General features: G+C 43.0%; 2 protein-coding genes across 3 annotated transcripts in view; one reads left to right on the top strand and one right to left on the bottom strand.

The window, feature by feature from the left end:
• LOC104919153 (capping protein, Arp2/3 and myosin-I linker protein 3) overlaps positions 1-13,158 on the bottom strand; it is a 28,251-nt gene extending 15,093 nt beyond the window's left edge. Inside the window, exons 1-20 of one of the 2 annotated variants that reach the window (XM_019277651.2) lie at positions 12,916-13,158; positions 9,826-9,920; positions 7,157-7,207; positions 6,993-7,052; positions 5,978-6,099; positions 5,719-5,813; positions 5,342-5,412; positions 5,140-5,213; positions 4,988-5,063; positions 4,825-4,913; positions 4,515-4,609; positions 3,985-4,071; positions 3,336-3,445; positions 3,136-3,213; positions 2,956-3,032; positions 2,421-2,525; positions 2,209-2,278; positions 579-660; positions 333-429; positions 58-112 (exon numbers count right to left, since the gene is read on the bottom strand). In XM_019277651.2, the coding sequence (XP_019133196.2) occupies positions 58-112; positions 333-429; positions 579-660; positions 2,209-2,278; positions 2,421-2,525; positions 2,956-3,032; positions 3,136-3,213; positions 3,336-3,445; positions 3,985-4,071; positions 4,515-4,609; positions 4,825-4,913; positions 4,988-5,063; positions 5,140-5,213; positions 5,342-5,412; positions 5,719-5,813; positions 5,978-6,099; positions 6,993-7,052; positions 7,157-7,207; positions 9,826-9,920; positions 12,916-12,973 (1,647 nt within the window). In that variant the 5' untranslated portion in view covers positions 12,974-13,158. The remainder of the gene's footprint in view (positions 1-57; positions 113-332; positions 430-578; positions 661-2,208; positions 2,279-2,420; positions 2,526-2,955; positions 3,033-3,135; positions 3,214-3,335; positions 3,446-3,984; positions 4,072-4,514; positions 4,610-4,824; positions 4,914-4,987; positions 5,064-5,139; positions 5,214-5,341; positions 5,413-5,718; positions 5,814-5,977; positions 6,100-6,992; positions 7,053-7,156; positions 7,208-9,825; positions 9,921-12,915) is intronic. The other variant, XM_019277650.2, reaches the window with a different exon arrangement.
• A 2,772-nt stretch (positions 13,159-15,930) lies between these two features.
• LOC113747992 (polymeric immunoglobulin receptor-like) lies at positions 15,931-19,312 on the top strand. The gene is made up of 7 exons (XM_027290231.1): positions 15,931-16,007; positions 16,114-16,259; positions 17,534-17,836; positions 17,960-18,235; positions 18,319-18,354; positions 18,989-19,070; positions 19,174-19,312. Exons 1-7 carry the CDS (start codon positions 15,931-15,933, stop codon positions 19,310-19,312), a joined length of 1,059 nt encoding a protein of 352 aa, XP_027146032.1.
• The last annotated feature ends 6,378 nt before the right edge of the window (positions 19,313-25,690 follow it).

Raw genomic sequence — 25,690 nt, 5'->3', positions numbered from 1 at the left:
CATCTTACGGTATCTTTTTCATGAGCGTGGACATTTCCCCCCCGCGTTATCACTCACACATTCCTCCTCCTGTATGAGCTGAACCAGCTTCTGCAGGACTTCATCCAGGAGCCTGCAGACACAAAAGCGGAGAGAGAGGAGGCTGGGTGAGCTGGCACGAGTCATTTCCTGCTGGCAGCGTGCTGTCGGGGCCCCAAGGAGCGGGCAGCCGCTTATGAAAACGGATGTAAAAAAAATCACAGACACGTATATTCAAGCTGGCACATGTAGTGCACGCGGCCTCGTGGACACACATTACTGCGGTAAAGCTTAACACGGAGCACCGGCAGCACCTGTTTTTGATGTTGAAGTTCTTGCCCAGATGAAGGTGTTTGAGGGAGGGGTGTCTGGAGAGGGCTGGCAGGACTGTGAGCAAGTCTGCATCAAGACCTGTCAACACACACACATGAACACACATCTATATCTATATATATATAGCTCAGCACGACTTGATTCATTAACAGCCCACTCAAACATCTCCTGCCTGAAGATGGAAAGTCAAGGTCACAGCGGGGATGTGTTGAAGTGTGCCACCGTACCGTTGTCTGAGATATCCAGAGTGGCGATGGAGGAGACTCTGGGGAAGAGTTCCTGGATTACAGCAGCTCCCGCAGACCGAAGCTGGAGACAGAAAGAGAGAGAGAGAGAGAGAGAGAGATGCACGGGCATGAATCAGAGTCATTTTAGGTGTAGTCTTCGGGGATTTGTTCTATTTTTCTCTCACAGTGAGGCAGATTTATGGATGCCTTTTTTGTCTCTGCAAGCAGTCTGAAGGTTTGTTAAACAGTGAGCTTTGCTCTGCCTGTGATCTGCAGCTGCTCTGCTTAGCAGGGAGAACGTCTTCTGCTACCTGTTACAAACCTTAAATAACTAAATACATAAACATCCTAAAAACGTGAGGGAGCTGCTTCCATCATCAGAGCCGTGAGCGCACATAAACAGGAACTGAGTGGAAGTTTGACATAACCGAATCAACCCGTTAATCAGTAAAATTAACTAAGAACCTAAACTTAAAGTATATTCACACAAGTACTGTACATAACTATAACTTTGACGTACTTGTACGTATTATGTATTATGCAACAATACTTGTACTTTAATACTTTTCAGAGCAAAATATTGTATATTGTGTTTTCTTTGCAGCATGTTCATTGTAAACTGATTTACAGGTTCAAATTTCATCAGCTCATGAAATATGATCCACTACTGAATATTAAACTAAAGTATACAAAGTAATTAAAAGCTCCACCTCGATCAGCTGCAATATTAAAGAGCTGCTTGAATATTGCTACTCTGTGATTCTGCACCAGATAGAAGGATAAATTAATCAAAGCGAACCGCTACGATTCATTTTCTAAAAACAATATTTATATTCCGAGAGCAACAGTGAGTATTAAACCTTTCGTATTAAAGTGATGCCGCATGAGAACACTTGATAATGAGCTAATGTCGCTGTAACTATCATCAAGGTCAAGTGGGAGGCAACATGTTTGATGTAGGCCAAAGTCAAAAGGCATCAAGCTGCAACTATAAGTTAATGTCTCCGTAAAAATAATCCATTATTGTTTATTATAACACACGGCACAATCAGTACTTTAACTTTAATACTTGAAGAACATTAGAACATACTCATGTACTTTTACATGTTGAATACAGTATTTTTACATTGGGGTATTAGTATTTTTACTTTAGTACATGATAGGATGATAGGAATACTTCCAGTGAGTTAAACTAGACTAATACGAGCTCTCATTAAAACATATTTTTCAGATTTTTCTGAATGCTGCAGAGAAAAAATAAAATGAGAAACAAACTGTACAAATTATTTAAACTGCAAGTTTTTCTTCGGCCCTGATGTCAGCTGCTGAAAGTCATCTTTCAAAATGTGTACTTGTGACTTATATGTGTCTGTTTCTGTGTGACTTTGGTGTCACTCACAGTGTGGGAACTTTGAGTTTCAGACAGTCCTCTGCTCTGCTTTGAGTCAGATGTTCACAGACTACTTCGTTTAGACATTTAGACAATTTCTTTTCTCGCGTACCACGAGCTTGGAATTGATTTGAAGCTCTTATTTAAGTCCACGCGATAAGCTGCAGGATGCTATTAAGCTGCATGAGGAAAAAAACACTGAACTACACCTTTAACCTCACTGCAGAGATGAACGCTTACCTCGCAGCCACTGATGTCCAGATGAAGGTCATTGATATGAGGATTGGAGGTTAACCCTGTTAGGAGAGCCCTGTGGAGACAGGAAGTGTAGAAGCGAGTGAGAAAAGGCGAGGAGGGGAGATCCATATGCTTCAAATCTGCCTTCATTGCGGCGGAGTTTGGATAAAAGGGAGCCGATTTGAATGGATAATAAGAGGTGACATGGTGAATACCTCAGAACATCAGGGGGGAGCTTCATAGAGGCCAAGCTGACGTAAGTGAGGCTGAAGGCCGAGCTGAAGAACTGTCGGAACAGTGGCAGCGTGTCCTTCACTTTTCTATTGGATGGAAAAAAAAAAACAAGAGATGAAAGAGAGGAGACGTAGAAGTGAGGAGATGAGAGATGAAGAGTGGGATGGGATGAGACCGGCCACACAGAAGAGATGAAGACACTTTGTTGACACGTTGGGTGAATATGTACGCGGCGCTGAGCGCAGAATGAGAAACGGAGAGAATATTGCTTTGGTGTAAGAGGAGGGAGAGCGAGCGGGGTCAAATGATAGATAGCTCTGCTTAAATATTCATGAGTCTTATCTATGCAGACAGCGCTGAGTTTTTTTTTTTTAAACGGCAGTAGACACACCCACAGAGAGGAAACATTCCCACAAAGCTCATTTCTTATTTCCCCATTAAGACAAAAAAAAAGCAAGAGTGATGATCCCAGATTTGCCTTTTATTGTTCGGGGTAATCTTAAAGATGTGACTAACCTGTGGGAGAAGGAATTTTTGGAAAGATTCAGAAAGGAAAGATCAGCGCAACACCCCCTCAGAAGAGCCCCAAACAGCTGCATGAGACACAGGGTGGAGAAAGAGTTAATCTGGGCCGAGACAAAAATGCATTTTTCTTTTGAACGTTGCACAATCGTCCTCGGTTGTTCAAACACTCACCGAGTCCACGGAGCAATCTGTGCCCGACAGATCCAAATGGACCAGGCAGTTGGGCTGAGATAAGAAGAGATACAAGTTCTGGAAACAGAAAAGGAGAAAGGGACGTCATATTAAGCTGGAAATTGTGGTGTATAAATGGAGCAGAGTGTTTTTTTTTTGTTTTTTTTGTTTTTGTTTCCAGATAGGTTGTGCTTTCTGACCGAGGCATCCTCCCCCGAGAGGACCCCGGGGTTCTTGCTCAGGTCCAGGTGCAGGAGAGAGTTGGAGTACTCATCGCTGGAGCACAGAGCCTGAGAGAGAGACACCACTCCTGAGAGAGGGAGAGATGGATAAAAGGGAAAAAGAGAGAGATGGATGTGGAGGAGGGGGAGGGTTGGACAATACTAAAAGACAGAGAACACTCTCAAAACATTTTGTGTCCTTACATTATTCATACACATCTGCGGCGGCGGATATCAGTGGATGCAACGGGAAGCGGTGCGTGGTATCGGCCTGCTACAATGTAATATTTAAATTCTCCACTGGGTACAAGGTAAGATGAGACAGTAACAGGAGGTATGCTGCCTGCGGGGCAGCAGTAGGCTCGGTTACAATAAGTCAATATGGAGCTGGGACCAAAACATGAAATAAAGCTCTTGAGGAGGGAGAATTATCTTGGGCTTTGGGAGGTTTTATATTCCTTAACCTATAATCTCGCCCTGAGCTCTGAAAGCTGCACAATCAGCTACAGCTTTATAAAAGCTGCTGTGGATGTGACTAATTTCCACCTGATTTCTGGTTTACATTGTAGGAAATGCTGCAAACTGTGGTCACACTTAAACATCACTGAACGAGAATTAGAGCCCAAACCTTTCGAGGTGAGCGACGTCTTGGAGAGGTTGAGGAGACGAAGTCCCTTGCTGAGGCGACACACCTGCTGGATTAGGTTGGACACACCTGAGAGGGATACAAATGTTTAGAGTCATCTGTCACATTGAAATCAGATGTTAGATCCCTCAGATCCATTCATCGCCATTCATTTGGGCCACCAACATGCTTAATGTGTGCATGATCAAAGCCAAAACTATAATACTCCTTTCATTCACAGGAGAGCTCTGAAACACAGACAGTGTTGTGGATGTTTGTGGCATTTCCTTGATTATCTTTTAATGAGGCAGTCCACCAACACGACTCCTTTTCATCTTTCTTTAAAGCGTGCATGTTCTTTTTCTGATACTTTCTGGCTTTTTATGAAATAGGAAAACTGTGACTAAACGCGTTAACCAAGACGGCACCAAAAACCGTACTTATTACGCCTCATTCAATAGACTTCATTCGTAGATTTAATGGGGACTCTTAACATCATTTACTGGACCTGAACTTCAGGTTTTTCGTCGTACCTTGGTTGTCCAGTGAGTTGTGGGCCAAGTTGAGCGAGTGGATGACAGAAGCAGGGTTCTCCGAAAGAGCAGCTGACATCTTCTGTGGGAAGTCTCTGTGAAGTGGGTCCATAGATTTTGGACAGCCAAAACAAAAACAGATGTTGTAAATACAGAAAAGCATTTATATGAGCACAATAGCAATCTAGCATTGAGATGTGTGAAGCAGAAGCTGACTTTTAGTCCTGTTTTCACAGGTGCAGTAGCTCTCTTTCTGATCGACAGCGCTCTTTTGAGCTTATAAAGAATTGAATAGATGATCCAAACTCACGATTTTAACCCTGCGTTCTCCAGAGTGATCTCCTCCAGGCTGGAGGATTTACTGACTGTGTGCAGGACCTGCTCGGTGACCTCTGACCCCTAAAAAGGAAAAAAGCAAATATTTAAAACCACCTGTTTTCACAGCAAAGTAAACCAGACATGTTTATACTTACTATGCGCAGATCTTTGCAGTACAGTTTAGTGAACCAGGTGTTGTACGCCATCGACGCGACAATCACCGCCAGATCCCTGGAAAAGATGAAACTCAAAATGAGGTAACAGATATCGGAGGTGTTCATGTTTGTGACCGCCCTCCGTCCCTCACCTGCTCTCCAGGTGGCTGAAGTCCAGCAGGTTAAACTCTCGGTTGTCCTGGGAGTGATAGATGGTGTCCACATCCTAGGAGCAACATTTACCCATGAGCCTGTTTGCCGCAGTATATGACCCCCTCATTTTGTGTGCACAGTGCTGTGCGTAACACTCAAAAGCACTCACAGCGACACAGGCACAGTTCCCACAGCTCTTACCCACTGCACTTCCTCCTTGCAGCTGATGCCATTATAGTCGCACAGAGCGGAGTACGTCTCTGAGAAGCCTCCTGAGAGAGGCGGGCGGGAGGGAGGAAGAGACGGGAAAAAAAAAACAAGAGAGGAGGGGGAAAGAAATGAATGAGTTGACGCGAGCAGCTGCTTTCTTCGGTGATAACAGGAGAGAAAATGGAGGAAAATGCACAGAGAAACATTTGTCCAAATTATCAGTCTTTTATTTGTGTGTTTAAAAAGAACATCTGGGAAACCATTTGTGAAGCGTGTGAGCCAACTTCCTCGTGCGTGCCCCTATCTCTATGTGTGTGTGTGTGTGTGTGTGTGCAAATTCCCATGTTTGATGATAATGTCTCTTTTACCACAGGCCCTCTGGGTTTCCACTGAAGTCTCTGAGCTGGGCGAATACTTCCTGCTGCCCTCAGAAAGGTCACTGTCTGAATGACAGATGGAAGGGCTGCGAAGATAAAAGAAACACAGACACTGTAAGGAATCATTCATCTTTCCGCTATTGGATAAATAAAGGTCACTCTTCATTAAAACTTTTTGATTATCTGCGACTGCACAGACTGTGTGATTTATTCTGATTTCTCTTCCTGTGAGGAAAAAAGTGACACTTACGCGAAGATGGAGTTGTTGAATATTCGAGACAGAGCGAAATTAATATGGCTGACCACATGATTGAGGTGTTCGCGGGACTCAAACCTCAGGGAGTAGCTGGACTTGTCAGTGTCGATGATGACCTGCACAGAAAAACGGAAATGTACTGTGGGACAGCGAGGAGAAGGGTTCAATCTTTTATCACAGTTTTATAAAAAGCAAGACCCTCGTCAGGATTAAAAAACTGCCACATCACCCCCCTAATATCTAAAAAAAATACTGACTTTGTTTTACCATTTATAACTAAAAGAGGATAAAAAGACTTTTACTGGAGTAATAATCTTCACAAGAGGCATCAATGAGAACACTAGAAGTGCAATTAACATTTTAAATAATATAAAACAAAATTATGATTATTTCAGGAATATGAGATACTAAATTTAAAGCAACGTTGCGTAATGCTTCCACCATTAAATAACAAAGTACGTAACGCTTTACAGCACTAAGTCACGCAGCACCAACTATTTCACTCATTTTGGTGAACTGGGTCATATTTTATGGAGAAAATATTTTCTGGTTTTAACCTCCCTTTAACCAGGGAGCGGAGCCAGTGTCGTGCCAGAACAGGAGCTGGGTGAGCGGGCAATGTAACCAGGCACAGCAGAGTTTAAGGACATGATGACAGAGGCTAAGAGACTGAAGCTAAGACTCTGAGCTGGGCGTCTTGCTGTTGGAAAGTACTAGACTGCTCTCCTTACAGCAAGAAGGAAATACAAAACGCCTTTTTCCTGCCCTCACCTCGAAAACAAATCATTCCTGTACAGTTCCTGAGCTGTTTTTCTTGTGGCCAGAAGAGAGAAGGTTAGTGTTAAAGTATTGAATGGCGCTGTAACTGTTTTGAAACATGTGTTTTGTCATTTCTTGAAGGCCAAAGTGATGTAACCACCCTATTATGCAACTGTACAGACACTTAATTATCTGTAAAAAACGGAGCAGAAAGCAAACACAGCTCAGTAATAATGTAAAAAAAATTCACCTGGTGCTCAGGTTGGGAATTCAAAGCTCGAATCTCCAAGAAGTTGAATGTGTTTTCTACCTGTTGTCACAGAACAGGTTAGACAAAGTAAAGATTTCATCAGGCAAACGTGAAAAAGAAAAAGCTTCATGCTGAAACTGGAGAAAGACAGCGGGAAGAAGTACCTTAGCGGGAGTCTTTGGCGCCAGGAAATAGAGACGCCATGTTGTGAGGACCTGCAAGAAAACAGGGAGCGAAGCAAATTGAATCAAGATTACGGAAAAGTTCACTGCACAGTCACACTCCCCACGAGGAGAAAATAGTCCCAGGAGTTTCCATGGTAATGATGAGAGGAAAATGAGAAGTCCTCTGTATATATTCATGTATCGATCGGGCTAAAAGCCCTCCGTGTGTCAGATTAACGTGCTGCGATATACAGGCTGAGAAATGACGGCACGATGCAGAGTTTTAATCACATTTTCACAAATATGGGATATAATTTCATTAGCGTTACATTATGTCTGCTGTGGGCAAACATGAAAGCGGCTCATATATTTAATTTGAGACATGCAGTGGTGGCTTTGAGCTCAGCCGTCAATAATTTCTGGTCACTCAGCATCTGCTCACGTCTTAAATATCAGGACTTAAAGGAAAGAAACGCCCGTTTTCCAGTAAATTACATTTCTCTTTCTTTCAAGTCGTGGGATCTGTTCCAGAGCCAGAAATGCCGGTCATGCTGGGTCAGGGATGCCAAATTAGTGTTTTTGCTACACTGCCTCTGCTAATTTGCAGTCTGTAGTCTAAAGTGTGCGGGATCATTTTTAAGCGCGATGCAAAGTTGAGTCAATTTCAACGTGACTTGCAATCGGAGAGTTTATCTGTGCGTCTCCGTCTGCACTCCTGTCCTGCCGTACCTACTTATTCTCGGCGTGGAAACATTTGTGTCATGCAGCTGTTGGATAAATCTGATTCTTGCAAACACACCCTGAAAAGAAAAAGTCAGTGCGTCTCATCATCAAAGCAAACAAAGAGTGGTGATTCTTTGGCATTTGGCTGCTCTCCACCAGCCCCTGAGTACTGCCCTCTGCTCTTTTCCTTCTCCTCTTCTGCTCCGTCGCTCCCAATCATTTACTCCGTTCTCTCTGATGTCCCTGCTAAAACACTCCCTCAGGACACCCCCCCCCCACCTCGTCCATGTTTTTTTCCCCCCAATGAAAAGCAGTAATTAAATTACAGCTCTCCTAATCCACTTTTGTGTGTTTTTTTTTGTTGTTGTTGTTGTTGTTGGAGAGAGGAGCTTGACACGGGGCCTGTCAGATCCACACACCGACAGCCTCTTACACCCACACAGCGAGCGAGGTGCCTGAAATGTAGTCACTCAAAATGTGCAATGTGATATGGAGACAGAGGGAGCCAGAGGGAGGTGGTGGAAGGAAGGAGGTGTGTGCCTGAAGGAGTTGATTAAAAAGACCAGATTGTATCGCATTACGGTGATGAGTCGGGGGTTAGGGGTGGTAGTTAAGGGAGAGCAAACGAGTAAACAGGAGTAAATCATGCTGATGCAGCAGGAGAGAGAGAAAGCTGGTGTCAAGTATCTCACATCAAACAGAGGCCGCTCACAAATCATGCTCATTGTGGCGCATAATTATGCCGGAGACCTGCTACAGGACGGGTGAAGTGAGGAGGAACAATCACAACCTCAAAATAAGCTCTCCACTTCTAACCTCTGTAAAAACCTAAAAAACACAAAACCTTAACGCTTTCAAGCTTCGCAATCCACCCCCGAAAAATCCTAACTCAGTGGGTTTGATGTAACTCCAATCTATTTTCCCGTCTTCTATGGGCAAACCAGCGGGGAGCGAGAACTCTTGCTTTCCAGTTCAGCTTTTTAAGAGGAAGCCGCAAATGAGGCCCGGAATTGGAAAGAGATTATTGGAAAGATGTTTGTGGCAGATAGATATATCAAAGTGTCTGAATATCAAAGGCTGTACATGCAGAAACACTCCTAACCAACCATCCCTCGCCGCACGACGAATCATTAAAGCATCCATTGAGTGGAAGGGCTGCTATGTCAGGCCGATGCTCGCTCGGCTGGGGATGAAAGCTCATTGGCTCATCGGGGGACTTCAGGAAGGGCAACGGGAGTCAGAAGTCTTTTAAATAGTGTAAGAAAATACACTGACTCGACTGCAGTCGGACTGGGAATCGTGCTTGTACATACACGTGGTTTGGTGGCTGCACTTAAAGGAGAAATCAATCAATACAAGCTGCTCTGTGCTTCTTTGTACATGTGTGCGTGTGGCATCCATCTGAGCGCAAATACAGGCATTCTTCCAAGGTCCAGTGGAAGTTCTGGTCTGTAGTGTAAGAGCAGATTGCCCCAGATTTCACCCAGATAGCTGGCTGAGCTTCACTCACTCTAATAGAGATATCTCTGCCCCATATTCTCTGATGAAAGCACCCCGGAATCAAAGGCTGTGAGCTGCTCAGCCCCCTACTGTTTTCCACAGTGGGGCTCGCAGACACAGAGGAGTCCACAGCCGCTCCCACAGATACTGCCTATCCAATATTCATCCCGCCATGCAGCCAAAAAGCAGTCGTGAAAGAAGGGCAGCAGTTATAAAGCAGCGAACGGCCTCAGAACCTCGAATCACGACGAGCCTCCACCTCTCCATTAACGCCGCAGTGGAAGTTAACATCAAAGACTGTACATACATGATGCATGCATCAGACTGCTTAGGTTGCAGGATTAAAGTGTTCCTCCACATCAGCAACCCGGTGTTAACTGTAGCACAGGGGCCCATTAAAAAACAGCCGAGCCTTCAGTGAACAGACAAAGAGAGCAGCGACTCACCAGGATCCTGTCCTCTGTCTTGCCACTTTTGGTGTCGAGCTTTATGCCGTGAACGAACTTGATGGATGACTTGTCGACGATCTTCTTGATGCTTTCTGTGGACGAACAACAAAACAAAATAAAGATGTTAGAAAAACACCTCTGCATGTTTCCAGACAGACACTGCTTTCCGTCATATCCGTGCAGGTAATCTATCACGGACTGCATTTATGTTTTCCACACATTAATGTTGCATGTGCATGTGAGATTAGATTGATTTGAAAAGTCTCCGCCGCATTACCACCCGACAAAAACATTAGTTTGACAAAAATAAAAAAGGGATGTGATGTTTACTGCAGATTACCTCCTGTCTCCGGTCTCTGTGAGGTGATTTTCATATCAGAATTGCCTTCCAGGGTAGAGCAAAAGCACATTCGAAAATGACTTTGGAAGATAGCTGGTGCACATATTTCACAGTGTGGGTTCAGATACTGCAGGTAACAGTCAGGCATCTTCCCCCATCACCTCATTTCCTGTCAACTTAATCCAGTCAAATCTCAAATAAAGGAAGAAAAATGTCTCAAATGCTCATTTAAGGTAAAGGCAGATGAGTCCGATCGAACCACACCTCCCCTGACCTTTGCGTGGACAGGCCTGTGTTCACATCTTCATCTAATAACCCAGAGATACGTCAGGCTTGTCATTTGAACAGACCTGTCTTAGCATTTCAGATGATAAAATAATCCAATCAACTCTGAGTCTGTATATATCACAGACTACAACCCTGAATGCTAAACGATACATCTGCATGAAACACTGGAGCACCGACAGCTTTTATGTCATGCTTCCAAACACACTGGCATTTGTTTGGAAGTTGCCTCAGTTGTCTAGTGGCATCATCAAAATGTTTTCTTACTCACGAGAGCGATGAGTGTGCATGATTCACTGATAACTGTTCCTGTCAAACATCATCACCAGTCAGCGCTGTGACCCCGAACACGTAACGAACACATAACCTGCCTGCCGTGCCAGAGGAAGCGTCTTTACTCACGCACGGCAGCGGCACACTGTCACAGAAACATACATTCGTGGGGAGGCATGACATGATTCAGCCTCTCCATTGCACTACAGAGACTGCACAGCATCCCGACTTGACGGCTTTATGAGCAGATCGATACTAAAGCCGGGGCGGCTTTGGCAGCCGAGCGGATAGAGTCGCAGCAGATGGTAAAGCAAGGTTTTCTCCTTATGGAGCAGCGTGTGACCATATTTTAAGGTGTCTGTGAGGCCGAGTTCTGGTTTGTTTACTCAAATTTACACTTTAATATCTTTAATCTTACTTTGCAGGACGTGCATACAGCAACATAAGAATCAAGTACCTAACAGAGTGTGAAGTAGCATCACATTTGGGGAGGCAGTGCAGTTCAAGTCCAGCACAGACCCCTGTATGGAGGGTGGACTGGGTAGCTGGAGAGGTGCCAGTTCACCTACTGGGCAAAGCCGAGGTGGTTTTAAGTGCGGCACCCAAACCCCTAGATGCTCCCAAGATGCTGCTGCGTGGCTTCATATCACTCCACCACCATCTTTCCACAGTTACATATCTATAAAATAATAATGTGTGTGTGTGTGGTTGTATTTCAGGTCTATATGTGTAAAAATAATAATCTTCTTCTTAATTATCCTGCTACAACATTTAAAATTCAGTCATAATTATGAACTAATATCACATTATGACACTGGCAGAGCTGCATAAAAAGCACTTTTTTTGAAGGTCTTTTGCACATTTATTTTAGTTTTAAACTTTTATTTGTGAGTATTTTTACATTGCAGTCTTGCTACTTTTACTTGTAATACTTCTTCCACTGCTGTCCAAATGTTCCCAGCATCAGTACCTGAGATTTGACACATTAAAATAAAGACTGGGCTGACTTTCCGAGCCTCAAAACCATCCATAAATAATCAGTTTGCCGGATGACGCTCACCTCACTGAATACATGTTCTATGGACAACATCCAGAGATGAGAGCCGGACTCAAGTCTCATTCAGGTGACCTTGTGCAGGCCTGCAGGCCACCAGGGCCACGGTTACTGACTGACCTGTCAATCATTGCAGGCCAGGCCAGGCCAGGCCAGGAGGAGGAGGAGGTGCAGCCTCGTGGCAGGTGACTGAGTGAAGAAGCAGGGATTCCTCTGGATTAATCATCACAGTGCGCCTAATAGAGCCATTAGGAGTAATTAACACAGCAGCAGAGTCCCGGATACCCTGAGCGTGTGTGGAGTTTTGTCTTTGCTGTGCTCGTACGTCAGTCCAATGTGTGTGTGTGTGTGTGTGTGTGTGTGTGTGTGTGTGTGAGCAGCTCACACACACACACACACACACACAAAAATGAATAAATATTTGTGCATTCTGTCGCTCTGTCGGGTTTGTGTAGCTTGTGTGCATTTTTGTTGGCAAGATACCGTGAACATCTGCCTCCATCAGCCCCCCTCTCCTCACACACACACACACACACACACACACACACACACACACACACTGACGCGCGCGCAGCTACTATAGCGCTCTGGCTGGATGGGCTGCAGGAAAACAAAGATAAAATAGTCAGGGGTTCAGGTTTGGAGCTCTGAATGCATGAGTGTGTGTTGGAACAAAACGCTTTCAGCCCCATGAGTACCTCACTGTACACACCATCATTTCCACAACGCCCCTTTTCCTCTCTGGCCTAAGGCTGGGGGTTTTATTTTTTATTTTTTATTACCTGATCCACCCCGAGGGGCAGATTTCAAGCAAGGTATATTTCCCCTGCACTGTGAATAATTCATCTGAACATGAACTAATTCACATGCACTGAGATGAAGATGCAAGAAAAAAGAAAAAGCAGCCCGGGAAAAAAAAAAAAAGGTTCAGGACAAAATGCAAAAGGTGCAGCTCATCATCCAATGCGTCTGTTCGGTCGCAGCCTCGCAGCCAGACGCGCGGAGGAAAAGCATCCCGAGCATGAACGCAGACACGCCGGGGTTAAAGCCCGCAACAAGACACACACACACACACACACACAGACACACACACACACACATGGAGCGAAATAAGCAAGCTTCAGTCTTTACCCACCTGTGATATCCTTGCTCACACTTACGAAACCAGAAGCAGTGATCTCTTTAGAAGCCATGTCTGTTCCTCTTTCCTATCGCCACCCCTCCTCCTCCTCCTCTTCTCCTCCACCTCCTCCCCACAGCCTCTCCTCTCTCTCCTCTCTCTCTCTCTCTCTCTTAGAAATGGACAAAAAGGATGCTCTCTCTCCCAGGCATTCCAGCAGAGCATCCGACTGGCCGACGCGCTTCCTGGAAGAAACCCTGTGGATGCTGGGAGGTTGGATTTGGGGGGAGCGATGGGAGGTGGAGGGAGGGAGGGGCCGGGAGGTGGAAGGAGGGATGATGAGGAGGAGGAGAAGGAGGCGGGGTTCACAGGGATGTAATGAGGCAGCTGTGGTTACCTGTGAAATGCACACAGTGTAGTCTGGCTGCAGAGCTTCAGGGTGGAGTGAAAACCCAAAACTGGACCGATGATGCCCGAAAGACAAAAACCATTCTACCACAGAAGATTGTGATGAGTGATGCAGCCAAACATCAAGCAAGTGCAACAACACAAGACACAGCAGCCAGATAATATTACTTTTATTTCCCCAAGCTCTCGCCAGGTTTATTCTCGTCAAGCGGCTTCTTGCTTTGGTCACTTTCTCTGTCAATGTCCTCTTCTGTCTTTCCCTCTGCCTCTGCTAAACTGTCTCTGTTATCCTTTTCGCCCAGCTCTAGACACCCTGGTGCTTTTGGTGTTTGCATCCCAAACCCCGCCCCATGCCTGGAAACCTTCCCCGGTGCTCTGAGCTCACAGCCCTGCTAACAAACTGAGCTTAACAGCAGCTACAGTTGTCAGCAGTTTACTTCACTGTCCATCAGGAAACTCTGTAAATCACAGAGAGAGTTGAGGCGGAGCAGCCGGAGGGCATCACCAGAAAACATTTTCTCCATAAAATATGATTCAGTTTCACCAAAATCAGAGAAGCAGTTGGTGCTGTGTGACTCGGTGTCATAAAATGTTAAACATATCTGTGGGCGATCGTACCTGGAGAGTGTGTTGATGTCCTTTGACTGACAAAAACTGGCAGGCTGAGCTCCAAAAAAGTAAATGCTGCATGTCATGGTCAGACAGCGTGTTGTTAGTGAAGAGTAAGGGCCACACCACCATCCAACTGAACCAAAATGACTATTGCAGATACGTTTACATGCCGTTCAATGTGCCACATCTCAGTCGCTGAAGATATCTGGCCTGCAAACTGAACGAGCCAAAGCACAGGATGTGCATGGCTAAAAGAGAAACCTCTCATCGACTGGAGGTTATGATTCACTTCATTTAATTCACCAGAATTTCATCTGATTCAGTTACAGATGAAGTTTTGGATTAAATCTAATAGAATGAAATTCCCCTCCAAAGAGAAAATAAGCATCAGCGTCGTCATCAAATGCCAGAAAGAAAAGTAGAATATAAATAGAGCAAACAAGAAAATGACAAACAACCAACAACCTTGGCAGCAGCAGCAGCAGCAGCAGTCTAAACCAAAGTGAGAAATCATGTGAAAAATCTTTGCAGCAGGTTTTGTTGTAGATGTGAAAGGAACGATTACGATCACAGACGTAGTGATTTATACGAGGAAACTGTAAAACTGCTTGTTGACAGTAAATTGGTTGCATTGTGGTTTGAGATCTGTCTGTCTGTCCCTGGATTGTGCTGCTGACGGCTCCGCCTGGTAACTGTCTGACAGAGGAAGGAAATGTCTCCACCAAGATCACCATCTCTGTCTGCTGGTTGTGCTGTGATAGTCAGCCGAGACTCCTCCGAAATGCTTACTATTATTCTCAGTCTCGTAGAAACAACAATGCATTTCTGAAATCTTCAAATCGTAATTATTGTCACTTGTCTCTCTTTGTGTAAAGGATCACAGAGGAGCTGCACATCTAATTTTGGACATCCACCAGAATGAACATCATCCTTATCTCCTCGCTGCTGGGTGAGTATCACAGATAAAACCTGACTGACTGACACACACCTGCCTCTGTTTTTTTAACCAGTGAATGGCTGCAATCAGACTGGCCTCTGCTGGCGGATAACACTGTGTCCAAGTACTTTAGGAAGAGTCTGCGCTCAGCTGTCAGAACAGTGCTGACTTAGACCTGAAGCTGTACTCCCTTGTTTGACGCAGATATCAGTGTATCAGTACGGTATGCAGGGTTATAAATTTTACCGGGCTGTTCGCCTGCAGTTGGGAGTTTCAGACTAAATTAAAATGATGTGCACCAGCCAGAATCTGAATAGGGGCTAATGGAAATGATTCGGACAAGGCTGCCAAATTGTTGTGTTGGCTAGTCCATCCTCGACAGCCATGAGGGATGTACGAGTGTAGTATAGTACTGTATGTGTGTCCTAACAGGAGAATACAGCCAATGTGTGTGCATTCCTTCGGTTCCCACGGGGATGTTAACCGTCTAAACAGTCTCATTAAGGAACAGGAAGCTCTTCTCTCTGTCACACGGTGTGGCAGCACTGTGACTGTGTGTGTGTGTGTGTGTGTGTGTGTGTGTGTGTCTTCATAGCAATGTCTCTGCAGACTTAGAGATTGTTGTTATGAATTGTTACATGTATTAAATCTACCTGAAGAGATCTTTTCACTTTATATTATCTCGGTTATATAATCCAAAATCTGCAGTGGACCGTAACTTACTGTCTGGCGTGCTGCCATGTGGGAAAAAAAAAATCCCCATCTGAGCTACCTGTGGTGTTCATGTTAATATATTTTACTCCTGATAAGCAGAGCAGACCGTAGACTAAACATACTGTACCCAAACTGACACAGATGTGGCAGGAACAAGCTGTGGTGGTATATGATGACATTAGGAGATATTTGTGTGTGTGTTTCTCTGTGTTTCAGGTGTTGCTGCACTTGTTCTCCAGGCTGCCATGTCTAAAGGTACCCACAAAGGCAATAAACACATAGAAAGAGTGTGTACCTGTCTCACACTCACACTTACACACACACACACAGTATGTTTGGCACAAAAACAACAGACCATAATGGAGGCTCTGTCTTCCAGCAGAGACTCTGAAGGTCAGCGTGTCAGCGCGGCCTCCGGGGTCAAACATCTACCTCGGTGAGAGCGTTTTGCTGCAGTGCACGGTGAAGTCAAACACCAGTTTTGTGTGGAGGTACCAGTGGTTCAGGCAAAGACCACACCGTGCTCTGACCCCAAACCCCAGGCACCTGGTCTCCGGTGACAGCTATTCCATCAAGGCAGTAACGAGGGAGGACGCAGGCGGATACCAGTGCCAGGCTGAGCCATGGGAGAGCAGCAACAGCACCTCTGGAAAGATCCTCAGTGAGCCGGTCGAGCTCAGTGTGTTAGGTGAGCAGCAGCAGCTGCAAACTCTGCAGAGAGGAATCAGGTTTCCCCTGTATGCACACAACAACACACAATCTAATGTGTTCTAATGCAGCGACATGTATCTGCATTACTCTGACCTTTAAAACAGCCGCTGAAGTCAAAATGTAAATCTATTACATATTGTGGTTAATACTAACTAAGTCCTGTTCTTTTCGATCTTGACATCATTAATTTTAAGGTTTTTTTCCAGCTTTTATGACCTTGGTGAGATGTTTAAGTCTCTAGGAATATAAAGTACTCATTCAATATTCATTCAGTAGCGATTGCTTTAATTCATGTGGTCGTTATCATCAGGATATATGTTGCCTAGGTATTGAATCCAGAAATGGAAATGACACTTACGGTAGTACATCGACCTAAAACCATATCCATATCACAAACATATCTTTCACAAAACTTGCCTATAACAATAACCACCTTTGACAATATATCATGCAGCCTTCTACAGTCATGCTGGCAGCTTTGTAAGTCTGTACTCAGGCACAGCAGTGACAATGCTCACATGCCGACGTTAAACACTGACCATTGACCCCTGCTGCTCCCGGATAATCTGAAAAAGACGTGGCTCATCGGTGGAGCTGAATGACGCCAGGGTGCTCAAACAAACCACCTGTAACACCTACCTGTCAATCAAAGTGGCCACGCTGTTAATTACACATAACTTTAAGACTTAATATAACCTGAACAGGTGAGTTGTATATAAATTCACCCTCAGTACAGTTGTCATGAACAGGGAAATTAGCTACAGAGACCAAAACAATTTTTTGTACCTCAAGTGGACGTTTTAATTCACACTAAACACAAAGTACAGGTGAGTCTTGGCATTCATTTTGTAGGTATCTGCGGCATCAACTAAAACATTGGACAAACCAAAGATCGCACTTGTTGGAGAACTGAAGTTAATATAATCCATCCTGAGTGGAACATGAATGTTTGAACTAAATTTTATGGCAGCCATTTCACTTTATAGTGCCACTAGAGGAAAAGTCAGGGGCTCGCCAATAAGAGGAATTCATCCTCTGGGGAGCATGAACACCTGTGGAAAACTTCAGTCAAATAGTTGTTGAAATACTTTGGTTTGGACTAAAGTGACACTTCCTTCCCCCCAGACGTAAAACAGATGGATGTGTAGTGTAAGAAAATGATTGTTTCATAACTGTAAATGTTGTTATATTGATTAATCAAGATGGAAACGTATCAAATAACTGTATCTCTGATTGACTTCTCTCCTCCAGAGCTGCCTCCTTCTGCACTGACTCTAACTCCCAACACCAGACAGCTCTTCAGAGGCGAGCGCTTCACCGTACAGTGCCCCGAGTCTCGGACCAACTCCTCAGGATGGATGCTGAAGCATTTCCCTTCAAGCCGTCGAGATAGGAAAAGAGTCCTCCACCCTGACCAGTGTTCACCGCTAGGGGGTGCTGTGAGCGAAGACAACCCTGACGCTTGTGCGTTCACCGCTGTCAGTGCAAACGGTGGACTGTACTGGTGTCAGGGCCCCGAGGGCCGCAGCAACTCAGTCAACATCACAGTAAGCTGTGAGTCTTGTGTCAGAGTGAAGAACAAACAGTACAGTATATCTACAACCACACACTGAGGGTTTAAACAACAGTAAGGAGTGAAGCAGTGTGTTAACCATGTCTGCTTTCTTTGTCCTCCAGTGGGCCCCGTCATCTTGAAGACTCCTGCCTTCCCTGTACTTGAGGGTGATGAAGTGATCTTGTCTTGTCAGTACTTGTCAGGCACCTCCGGTAAAACAACCTTCTTTAAAAATGGAGCAGAGATGAACACATCGTACAGTTCTGCATCTTCTAACAGAGTGATAAAGATGACTATTGAGAACGTGACACAAGACGACGAAGGTTTCTACAAGTGTGCTTCACAGGACGGAAAAATGGAGAGTCCAGAGAGCTGGTTATCAGTGATACCAGACCGAGGTCAGCTAAGTGTCTATATCGCATGTCGATATCGATATTCAATCAGTGAAATGTGTCAAATATTAATTTGTTATGTCTTTCAGGCAACCTCACAACAGATGGGACAGCCTCCACGAGTGGTAACTCATTTTATATGGTTAATAGAGAGATTTTGACTAGATATGGAGAGTCATGAATAAATATTTATAAAGGTGCAGTGTGAAGGATTGAGCGGCATCTAGTGGTGAAGTTACAGCCAACTGAATACCGCTCGCCTCAGCCTCCATTTCCAAGCATGAAAGAGAAACTACAGGTCCAGTTTATAGCCAGTGTTCAACATTGTCGACTCCATAAAGTCTCTTTCTAAGCTCCTAAAGAAAACAAAACAATTCTTATTTTCATGATAAGAAAAACAAATAAAAACACAATTATACTTATTATATTGCATTTCTGCCAGTAGAGCCCTTTAAATGTTAAACAATGGACCTTTAACAGGTGGTTTAATGGCTGATAAACCAAGTTTTACTTGCAGAAGCTATTATATCTTTTCAGTTGTCTAAATAGGAGTCTAGTTGAAGTTTAACAACCCTATTTATTCTGCAGTGATGAAACTTTAATTACAAATAGTTTTTCAGTTCAGTCACCTTTTGTTTTAGCTGTTACTCTAATCCTATGAATCGGATTACTGTATGTCATATTGACTGAAGTAGTTTGACACTGGTTATGGTCTGATCCTGACAGATTTAAACAAATATTATTACTTCTCTTCATCAGGCTCCTGGAAATGGATCCTTGTTTCATGTGGACTGCTCCTGTGCCTCATTCCTCTAACTGTTTGGCTAGTTCGTCACTACAGGTATCTATAAAATCTTCAGCCCATTTGGCACAAATCACAAGTCATACTGATTGTCTGTCATTATTGTATTTGTGTGAAGGCACCAGACGTTTTGCACCCGTAGCTGTTGGCCGGTTTCCAAAGAAGCTCTACCAGCCGTGGAGCTTCCTGTGACTAAGCAGGACGCGACAGAAGTGCAGTGGGACCTGTCCTGGATGGAGATGTCCAATCTGCTGGATAAGCAATTATATCCAGGCACTTAAAGAATCACACTCACCTGACTAAATGGAGTGAAGCCTATTAGATTGCTCAGTGAGTGCTGCTTCGGACATACGAACAATAACTAATGGCCACATGTCGAAGCTTCTTCAAGAGGTTCTGTTCTCGGCCCGTTAATGATACAGATCTTAGAGCTTCAAGATTTTAATACAAAATATTAATACAGATTTGGTGCACATCTTTTAATGGTTTCAGTTGAACATATTCAAAAACTCAATATAATATTAAACAGATAAACTGTATTAAATTTTCCAATAAAAACAAAACATAACCTGAAGATTCAACATATAAAGTTGAAACCAGAAGTTTACATACACTATATAAAAAGACAGATGCTTTTTTTTCTCACTGTCTGACATGAAATCAGACAATCACTTTTCCTCTTTTAGGTCCATTAGGATTATTACTTTCTTCAAAGTCAGAAGTTTACATACATTTCATTAGTATTTGGTACCAGTGCCTGCATGACTTGGATATCAAGCTTCTCACAATAGTTGGCAGGAATTTTGGCCCAATCCTCCCGACAGAACTGGTGTAACTGAGCTGAAGTTTGTAGGCCGCCTCGCTCTCACATGCCTTTTCAGCTCTGCCCATAAATTTTCAAAAGGATTGAGATCAGGGCTTTGTGATGGCCACTGCAAAACATCGACTTTGTTATCCTTGAGCCACTTTGTAACCAGTTTGGCAGTATGCTTCGGGTCATTGTCCATTTGGAAGACCCATTTGCGCCCAAGCTCATTATTCTGGCATTCAAGCAAATAGAAATAATTTTGGTAATTCTAACAGACCTAAAAGAGGAAAAGTGATTGTCTGATTTCACGTGAGAAAAAAAAGCATATGTGTCTTTTTATATAGTGTATGTAAACTTCTGGTTTAAACTGTACGTATATTTATGAATAATCTACAAATCATTCCAGTCTCCTTTACAAGTCGAGTCTTAGATAAAAACCTTACTTGAAAAATCTTGATATATTGAATAGGTGGAGTATCGAGTAAAGTTTGTTAACTGACCATACCTATTTACTTTTGTATTACAGTTTAATTTATCCATATATTAAAAGGTGCAGTGTGTAAGATTTGGGGACTTTATTTTCAGCATAAGGCAACCATGGAATATAATATCCATAACTATGTTTTCATGCATGTATCATTACCTTAAAATAAGAATCTTTTTGTTTTTGTTACTTAGAAATTGTCCTTTTGTGTCTACAGTGGGAGCTGGGATTTTAAATTCACCATACTGTCGTACTTCTTGATATCAGTGTTATATTAAATATAGATGTCCCTTTCCTGGGAACAGTTGGAAATCAAATTTAAGCCATCGACCATCTACAGCATACACACAGTCTTTACTACTCAATTGAAAAAACATCGAGTTTTCGAGTGCCAAATAACATATTATTTGTTTTTTATTATTTCTCTTGTTTTTGATTCTTTCTTTTCAGTTCATTTTAACTGAGTTTTATATTTCTTCCTTCCTTGTGTACATCCAGAAAAGATCCCAAGAGGTGCTCCCATCCTCCTTGTTAGCTGACAGTTTGTAAAGCATAAGATGCGGTCTCCAACACAGCATTAGTCCCGTCTTTCAGATATTATATTCCTCATTTGCATTGCAGGTTTAATTACTTGACACCTTGCTTGACGTCTTTCCTTTCTGTTAATTTTAACTGATCTTCATATTTTGCTCTGTGTTTGTTGGTGTGTTGATACTTATTTCCTCCATTGTACTGTATTCACAATAGCACGATATTTCTTGTTTTTATTGATTGAAACAGATCTTATATTGCTTTTAACTGCTCGATGTTTATGATTATACTTGATTGAACTGTTGTCGAGGTGTGTGTGTGTGTGTGTGTGTTTGGGTTTGTTCATAGTTACAGCCCAAACTCTGCTGATCGTAAAGTAGTAGTGATGAGTCTGGACATAAGATATCGACTCTACACACATATTCCACATGCACATGAGGTTTGTACTGTAATTTCACAATCCACTGGTTGCTAATTTAAGATTTTGGATTTAAATGATGTCATTTCTTATAGAGACTCATAACCACGATGTATCTGTCAGGATAATTATGATAGCGTGACGGCGTGACTCATCTCAGAGTATACTATATTTTTATATTTAAAATGAAGTACATTCCTGTAAAATAAACACTTATGTGCATCAAATAAATGCAGAGTATCCTTGGTTTGGATTTAATTAATTCCAGAGTGCTTCTCTACAGCTCTTGTAGATTTCATTGCCTTGAAGGTTGAAAAGGAGTCTCATTAGAGGTGATATTTTTCACTTTCTTTCCATCACTGAAAGCAGCAAATCTGAGATAAAAACAAATGTACTCATTTCTATTTTAAATCTTGGCTGTGCCAGTGAGCAAATTTCTTTATTTTTATGAGGACTTCACTGCAGGAGCTCTTATAATGAGCAATATATAGTAAGCCAGTGTGCAGAGACAAGTATGAGCAACAAAGAAGTAAGACAAGATCATCCAGTGCCATCTAAATTACGCATCCAGATACAATTACTCTGCCAAACTCAGGTATAGAAAACTCTGGTTTAAGCAGAATTTCAGGGCTCAGTACTTAAAGATGTGCTGTGGCACAGGGAGGTGTCGACGCTCTGGGATTAAAATTCATACAGCTGTCCTTCAGCATAACAAGGCGAGCTGAAGAAAAACCTGGCAGCCTCTGCAAAAGCATCAGTAAAGAGACAGAGTCAGAGTTCAATCTTTAAAAAAAATGGACTTGAGGAATGTTGGGTTGCGTTGACACATGAGCTTGAACTCTGCTGCAAAGAAATACAAGAACAAAGGTGCTGTGACTGCATTTGTTTTCTGTTAGGTGTGTACATGATCAAAAATGCTCTCTGATGCCAGTGCCACAGTGGGACTCAGACCGGTTTCATTGTGAGAGTTCCTTACATATAAAACACTCATTTAGTTGCACTACATTCAGTCACTGCTGTGTGGACTGGCAGTAAAATCTGCCTCAGGGTAGACTTCCACTGACCTCTGCAGAGCCCTCGGGGATGATCAGTTAGCAGTAACTCGGCCATGAAAAGAGACGACCAGTAAAGATGTTTGTTTCCATCCTCTTATGAATATTCTGTTGTTTTAATCTCTTTTTCTAAAGATCAACTAGTTGGAGACATGGCCAAACTCAAAGTCAAGACTTTTGATCAGAGGAAGAAGGAGGAAAACACAGACGCAAAAATCAATCATGAAATTGAAAAGCTGGAAAACGAAAATAATGAGATCTACAGAGCTTCTTCGGAGCAGCAAGGGGATCTTCAAGCCAGGCTGTGAGTAAAAAATGGTTTTAAGATTTCTCACATTCACAGAGAGCACTGTGCACAAAGTCAGACTGTGTTTTGTTGAAATTACAGTGAAGGGCGAGAGTCGACGATCAGCCATCGTTGAGTCTTCTCAAGAGGGGAAAATGCCAACCGGCCAATTTGACAATGTTCTGCAATGGCTGTCCACGCTTCAGATCAGCAAAAACGTCGAAAACGAGTTGACACTCAACTTCTCTCAGACGTCAGGATACAGATCTGTGCTTCCACAAGACGAGTTTTACGCTGAAGCCTGCATTAACAAAATCTCAATTTACACTCCTTTTAGGTTTAAAAAGAGATCTCATCAAGCTCTAAATTATTAGCTCTCAACATTTGTGTCTCTTTTTTTTTAAAATCCCAGACAGAGAAATCATTGAGGTCTTTATATGAAAATCTCATCTGGCCTCAAAATACATGTCAAGAAAATAGCTGCAGAAAACTCAGTTGCCTGCTCTGCCACTACTTTGGTCATTATTTACACCACGAACCAATAGGTGGCACTGCAGTGCAGTAAAATCTATTCAAAGTTGCACTCAACAGAGGGCAGAACACACAGGTCTCTAGAGTCTCTTGAGTCTGCTACAGTATAAATAAATTGTGCACACCAAAATGTGTGCCCTTTCAGTTATATTATTACACCTGTTTTTAAAATTAATACAACAGGTAACCCAGAACTTTGTACGTCATCATTCAATAGAAATAATGCAGGTGATGCAGAGAAATACAGACATCATGCGTGTTTTGAGAATGTTCACCAGAAAATAAAAAATAAAACAATTAAACATATTGTTGCAGCTGAAAAAGTTTTTCATAATATGTCCCCTTTAAAAGGTACAAATATCTAAGATATGCTGTGCCATTAGAGATTAAGGAAACATGCTCTATTAAAATACAAGCTTCCTGATAAATCACTATAGTCAGTATGTTTCTTATTTTAAAATTTGCCTGGCCATCTGTTTGGGTTTTGTTCTGTGTGTTTTGATCCAGCTTGATAACTACACTCCGGGTTGCCAGGTATGAAACATACTACAGCCATGGAAGCAAATGAAGTGGATCAACAGAATGGACGTTAGAGTCTGTCCGACCTAAGAAGCTCCACGAGCAGACACAGTAAAACATGGTAAATATTAGAGGATTAAGACATTTAGAGGCCAGAAGAAACCCCAGAGTGCCTGTTTGTTTTTCAGTGGGCTTCCACCCGATTTCCTTTGTGAATCAAAATAAATATCTCATATATCTAAAATATCTATACCATTATCGTCCCTCTCTTTTTTTTTTAAAGATTATTTTTTTGGCCTTTTATGATAGTACAGCTGAAGACAGACAGGAAGCAGAGAGAGGGGGAGTGACACGCAGTAAATGGCCGTCCAATGCGGGATTCGAACCAGGGCCAGCTGCAGCAAGGACTATAGCCTCCACACATGGGGCGGCCGCTTAATCCACTACGCTACTGACTGCGCCCCTCTCTTTTTAAATCTCATGGATGCTGTAGGACTCTTTCATGAGAGATATCCTGACCCACAGTGCATCCTGGAAAGAAACACTGTAAAAGTTATGGACCTTACTCAGTCCTCACTGCAGGAGACAGAGGCTGTTTTTCAGGACAGAGTTCACTGTAGTGTCGGTATGGAGAACTTGGCATGTAATGGTGACTTTTCCCACATATAAATTTGGCAATTATTTCCTTTTTTTAAAGTTTCCAAAGACAATATCTACAACACCGCTGTGGGAAGTTATAAAGCCACTGAGTTCAAGTATTGAAATCATGTCATGTAATCATCATCAGTAAACAGCAGGACCTACTCAGCTCTTACTGCCCGAGAAGGAGGCTGCTCTCCCAGAGGAAGTGAGCGGTAGAGTGACTTTTAGATCTCCTGCTCTGTCTGTGTGTGTTGCCTCTCTCAAACAACTGATACAAACCCAGTTAAATTAATTATTCTTTAGCAGCACAGACTGAAGCCAGGCTCAGATGTAGCAGCTTGTTTTGCCCCCACGGAGGTTCAGTGTCTTGTTAAACACACACTAGAGATCACGGTTACAAGCACAGTTACATTGTAAAGGAATGGGGTGTGTTGTTTGACACATGAGCTTGAACTCCCTGCAAAGAAATACAAGAGCAAATGTTACTTTTGATTGCATCTCTTTGGGCACTTGGTCACACTAACCTGTAGTCCAAAATAGTCCACTGAAATAGTCTGCATACTCTTTCCTGCTAAGTGTTTTCATGATCAAACATGCCCGTGGGGTGGCACATGACTATGAACCAGTCAGACCGGTTACATTGTGAGACTTCCTTAAAAAGAGCTCTTCTCTTGTAGTTGCAGTACATTCAGTCACTGCTATGTGGACTGGCTGTAAATCTGCCTGAGGATAGACTTCTTCCCACTGACCTCTGCAGAGCCCTCGGGGATATTCAGTTAGCAGTAACTCGGCCATTAAAAGAGAAGACCAGTAAAGATGGAAAACATCTGGGTGAGTTAATCAAACAGCTTTTTGTTGTGTTGAAGATAAACAGGTAACTGCATAGTTTAACCTACTGCAAGAACTGTACCATCACCTGAAGTTGAGTACTTGTAATGATGAAGTTGTATAAATTAAAAGATTTCCAAATGTATTTTCTCTATTCAGATAATGTATTATATACTTATACTGTTTGAAGTGAAATCAGCTCGTCTAACGATCTGGGCATTCCCAAATGTTGGCACCTGTTGCTATTTGACTTACAAGAAAAGAACAAACTATTTGCAGACTGCAGACTGATGCCACACAAAACCAGTTAGACCAGATTCCACCAGTACACACCACAATGCAGAGCTGTTTCCCAGCAGCCTCTCCACTGTTTACCCCTGCAGACAGATACTGGATCATATGACAGACATTTTGAGTTGTTTGTAGTATGTGATGACGCTGTAGTGTGGATCAGTCATGTTTGCCTGAAACTGTGAAACCGACCAAACTGCACCAGGAGGACAGAAAGAGTTATCAGTTTTGGCTATGGCCTAAAACAACAATAAAAATATTAGATTCTC

The sequence above is a fragment of the Larimichthys crocea genome, chromosome XVII (genome assembly GCF_000972845.2).
Source record: "Larimichthys crocea isolate SSNF chromosome XVII, L_crocea_2.0, whole genome shotgun sequence".
Classification (NCBI taxonomy): Eukaryota; Metazoa; Chordata; class Actinopteri; family Sciaenidae; genus Larimichthys; species Larimichthys crocea.
This window is presented reverse-complemented; position numbering and strand designations above follow the sequence as displayed.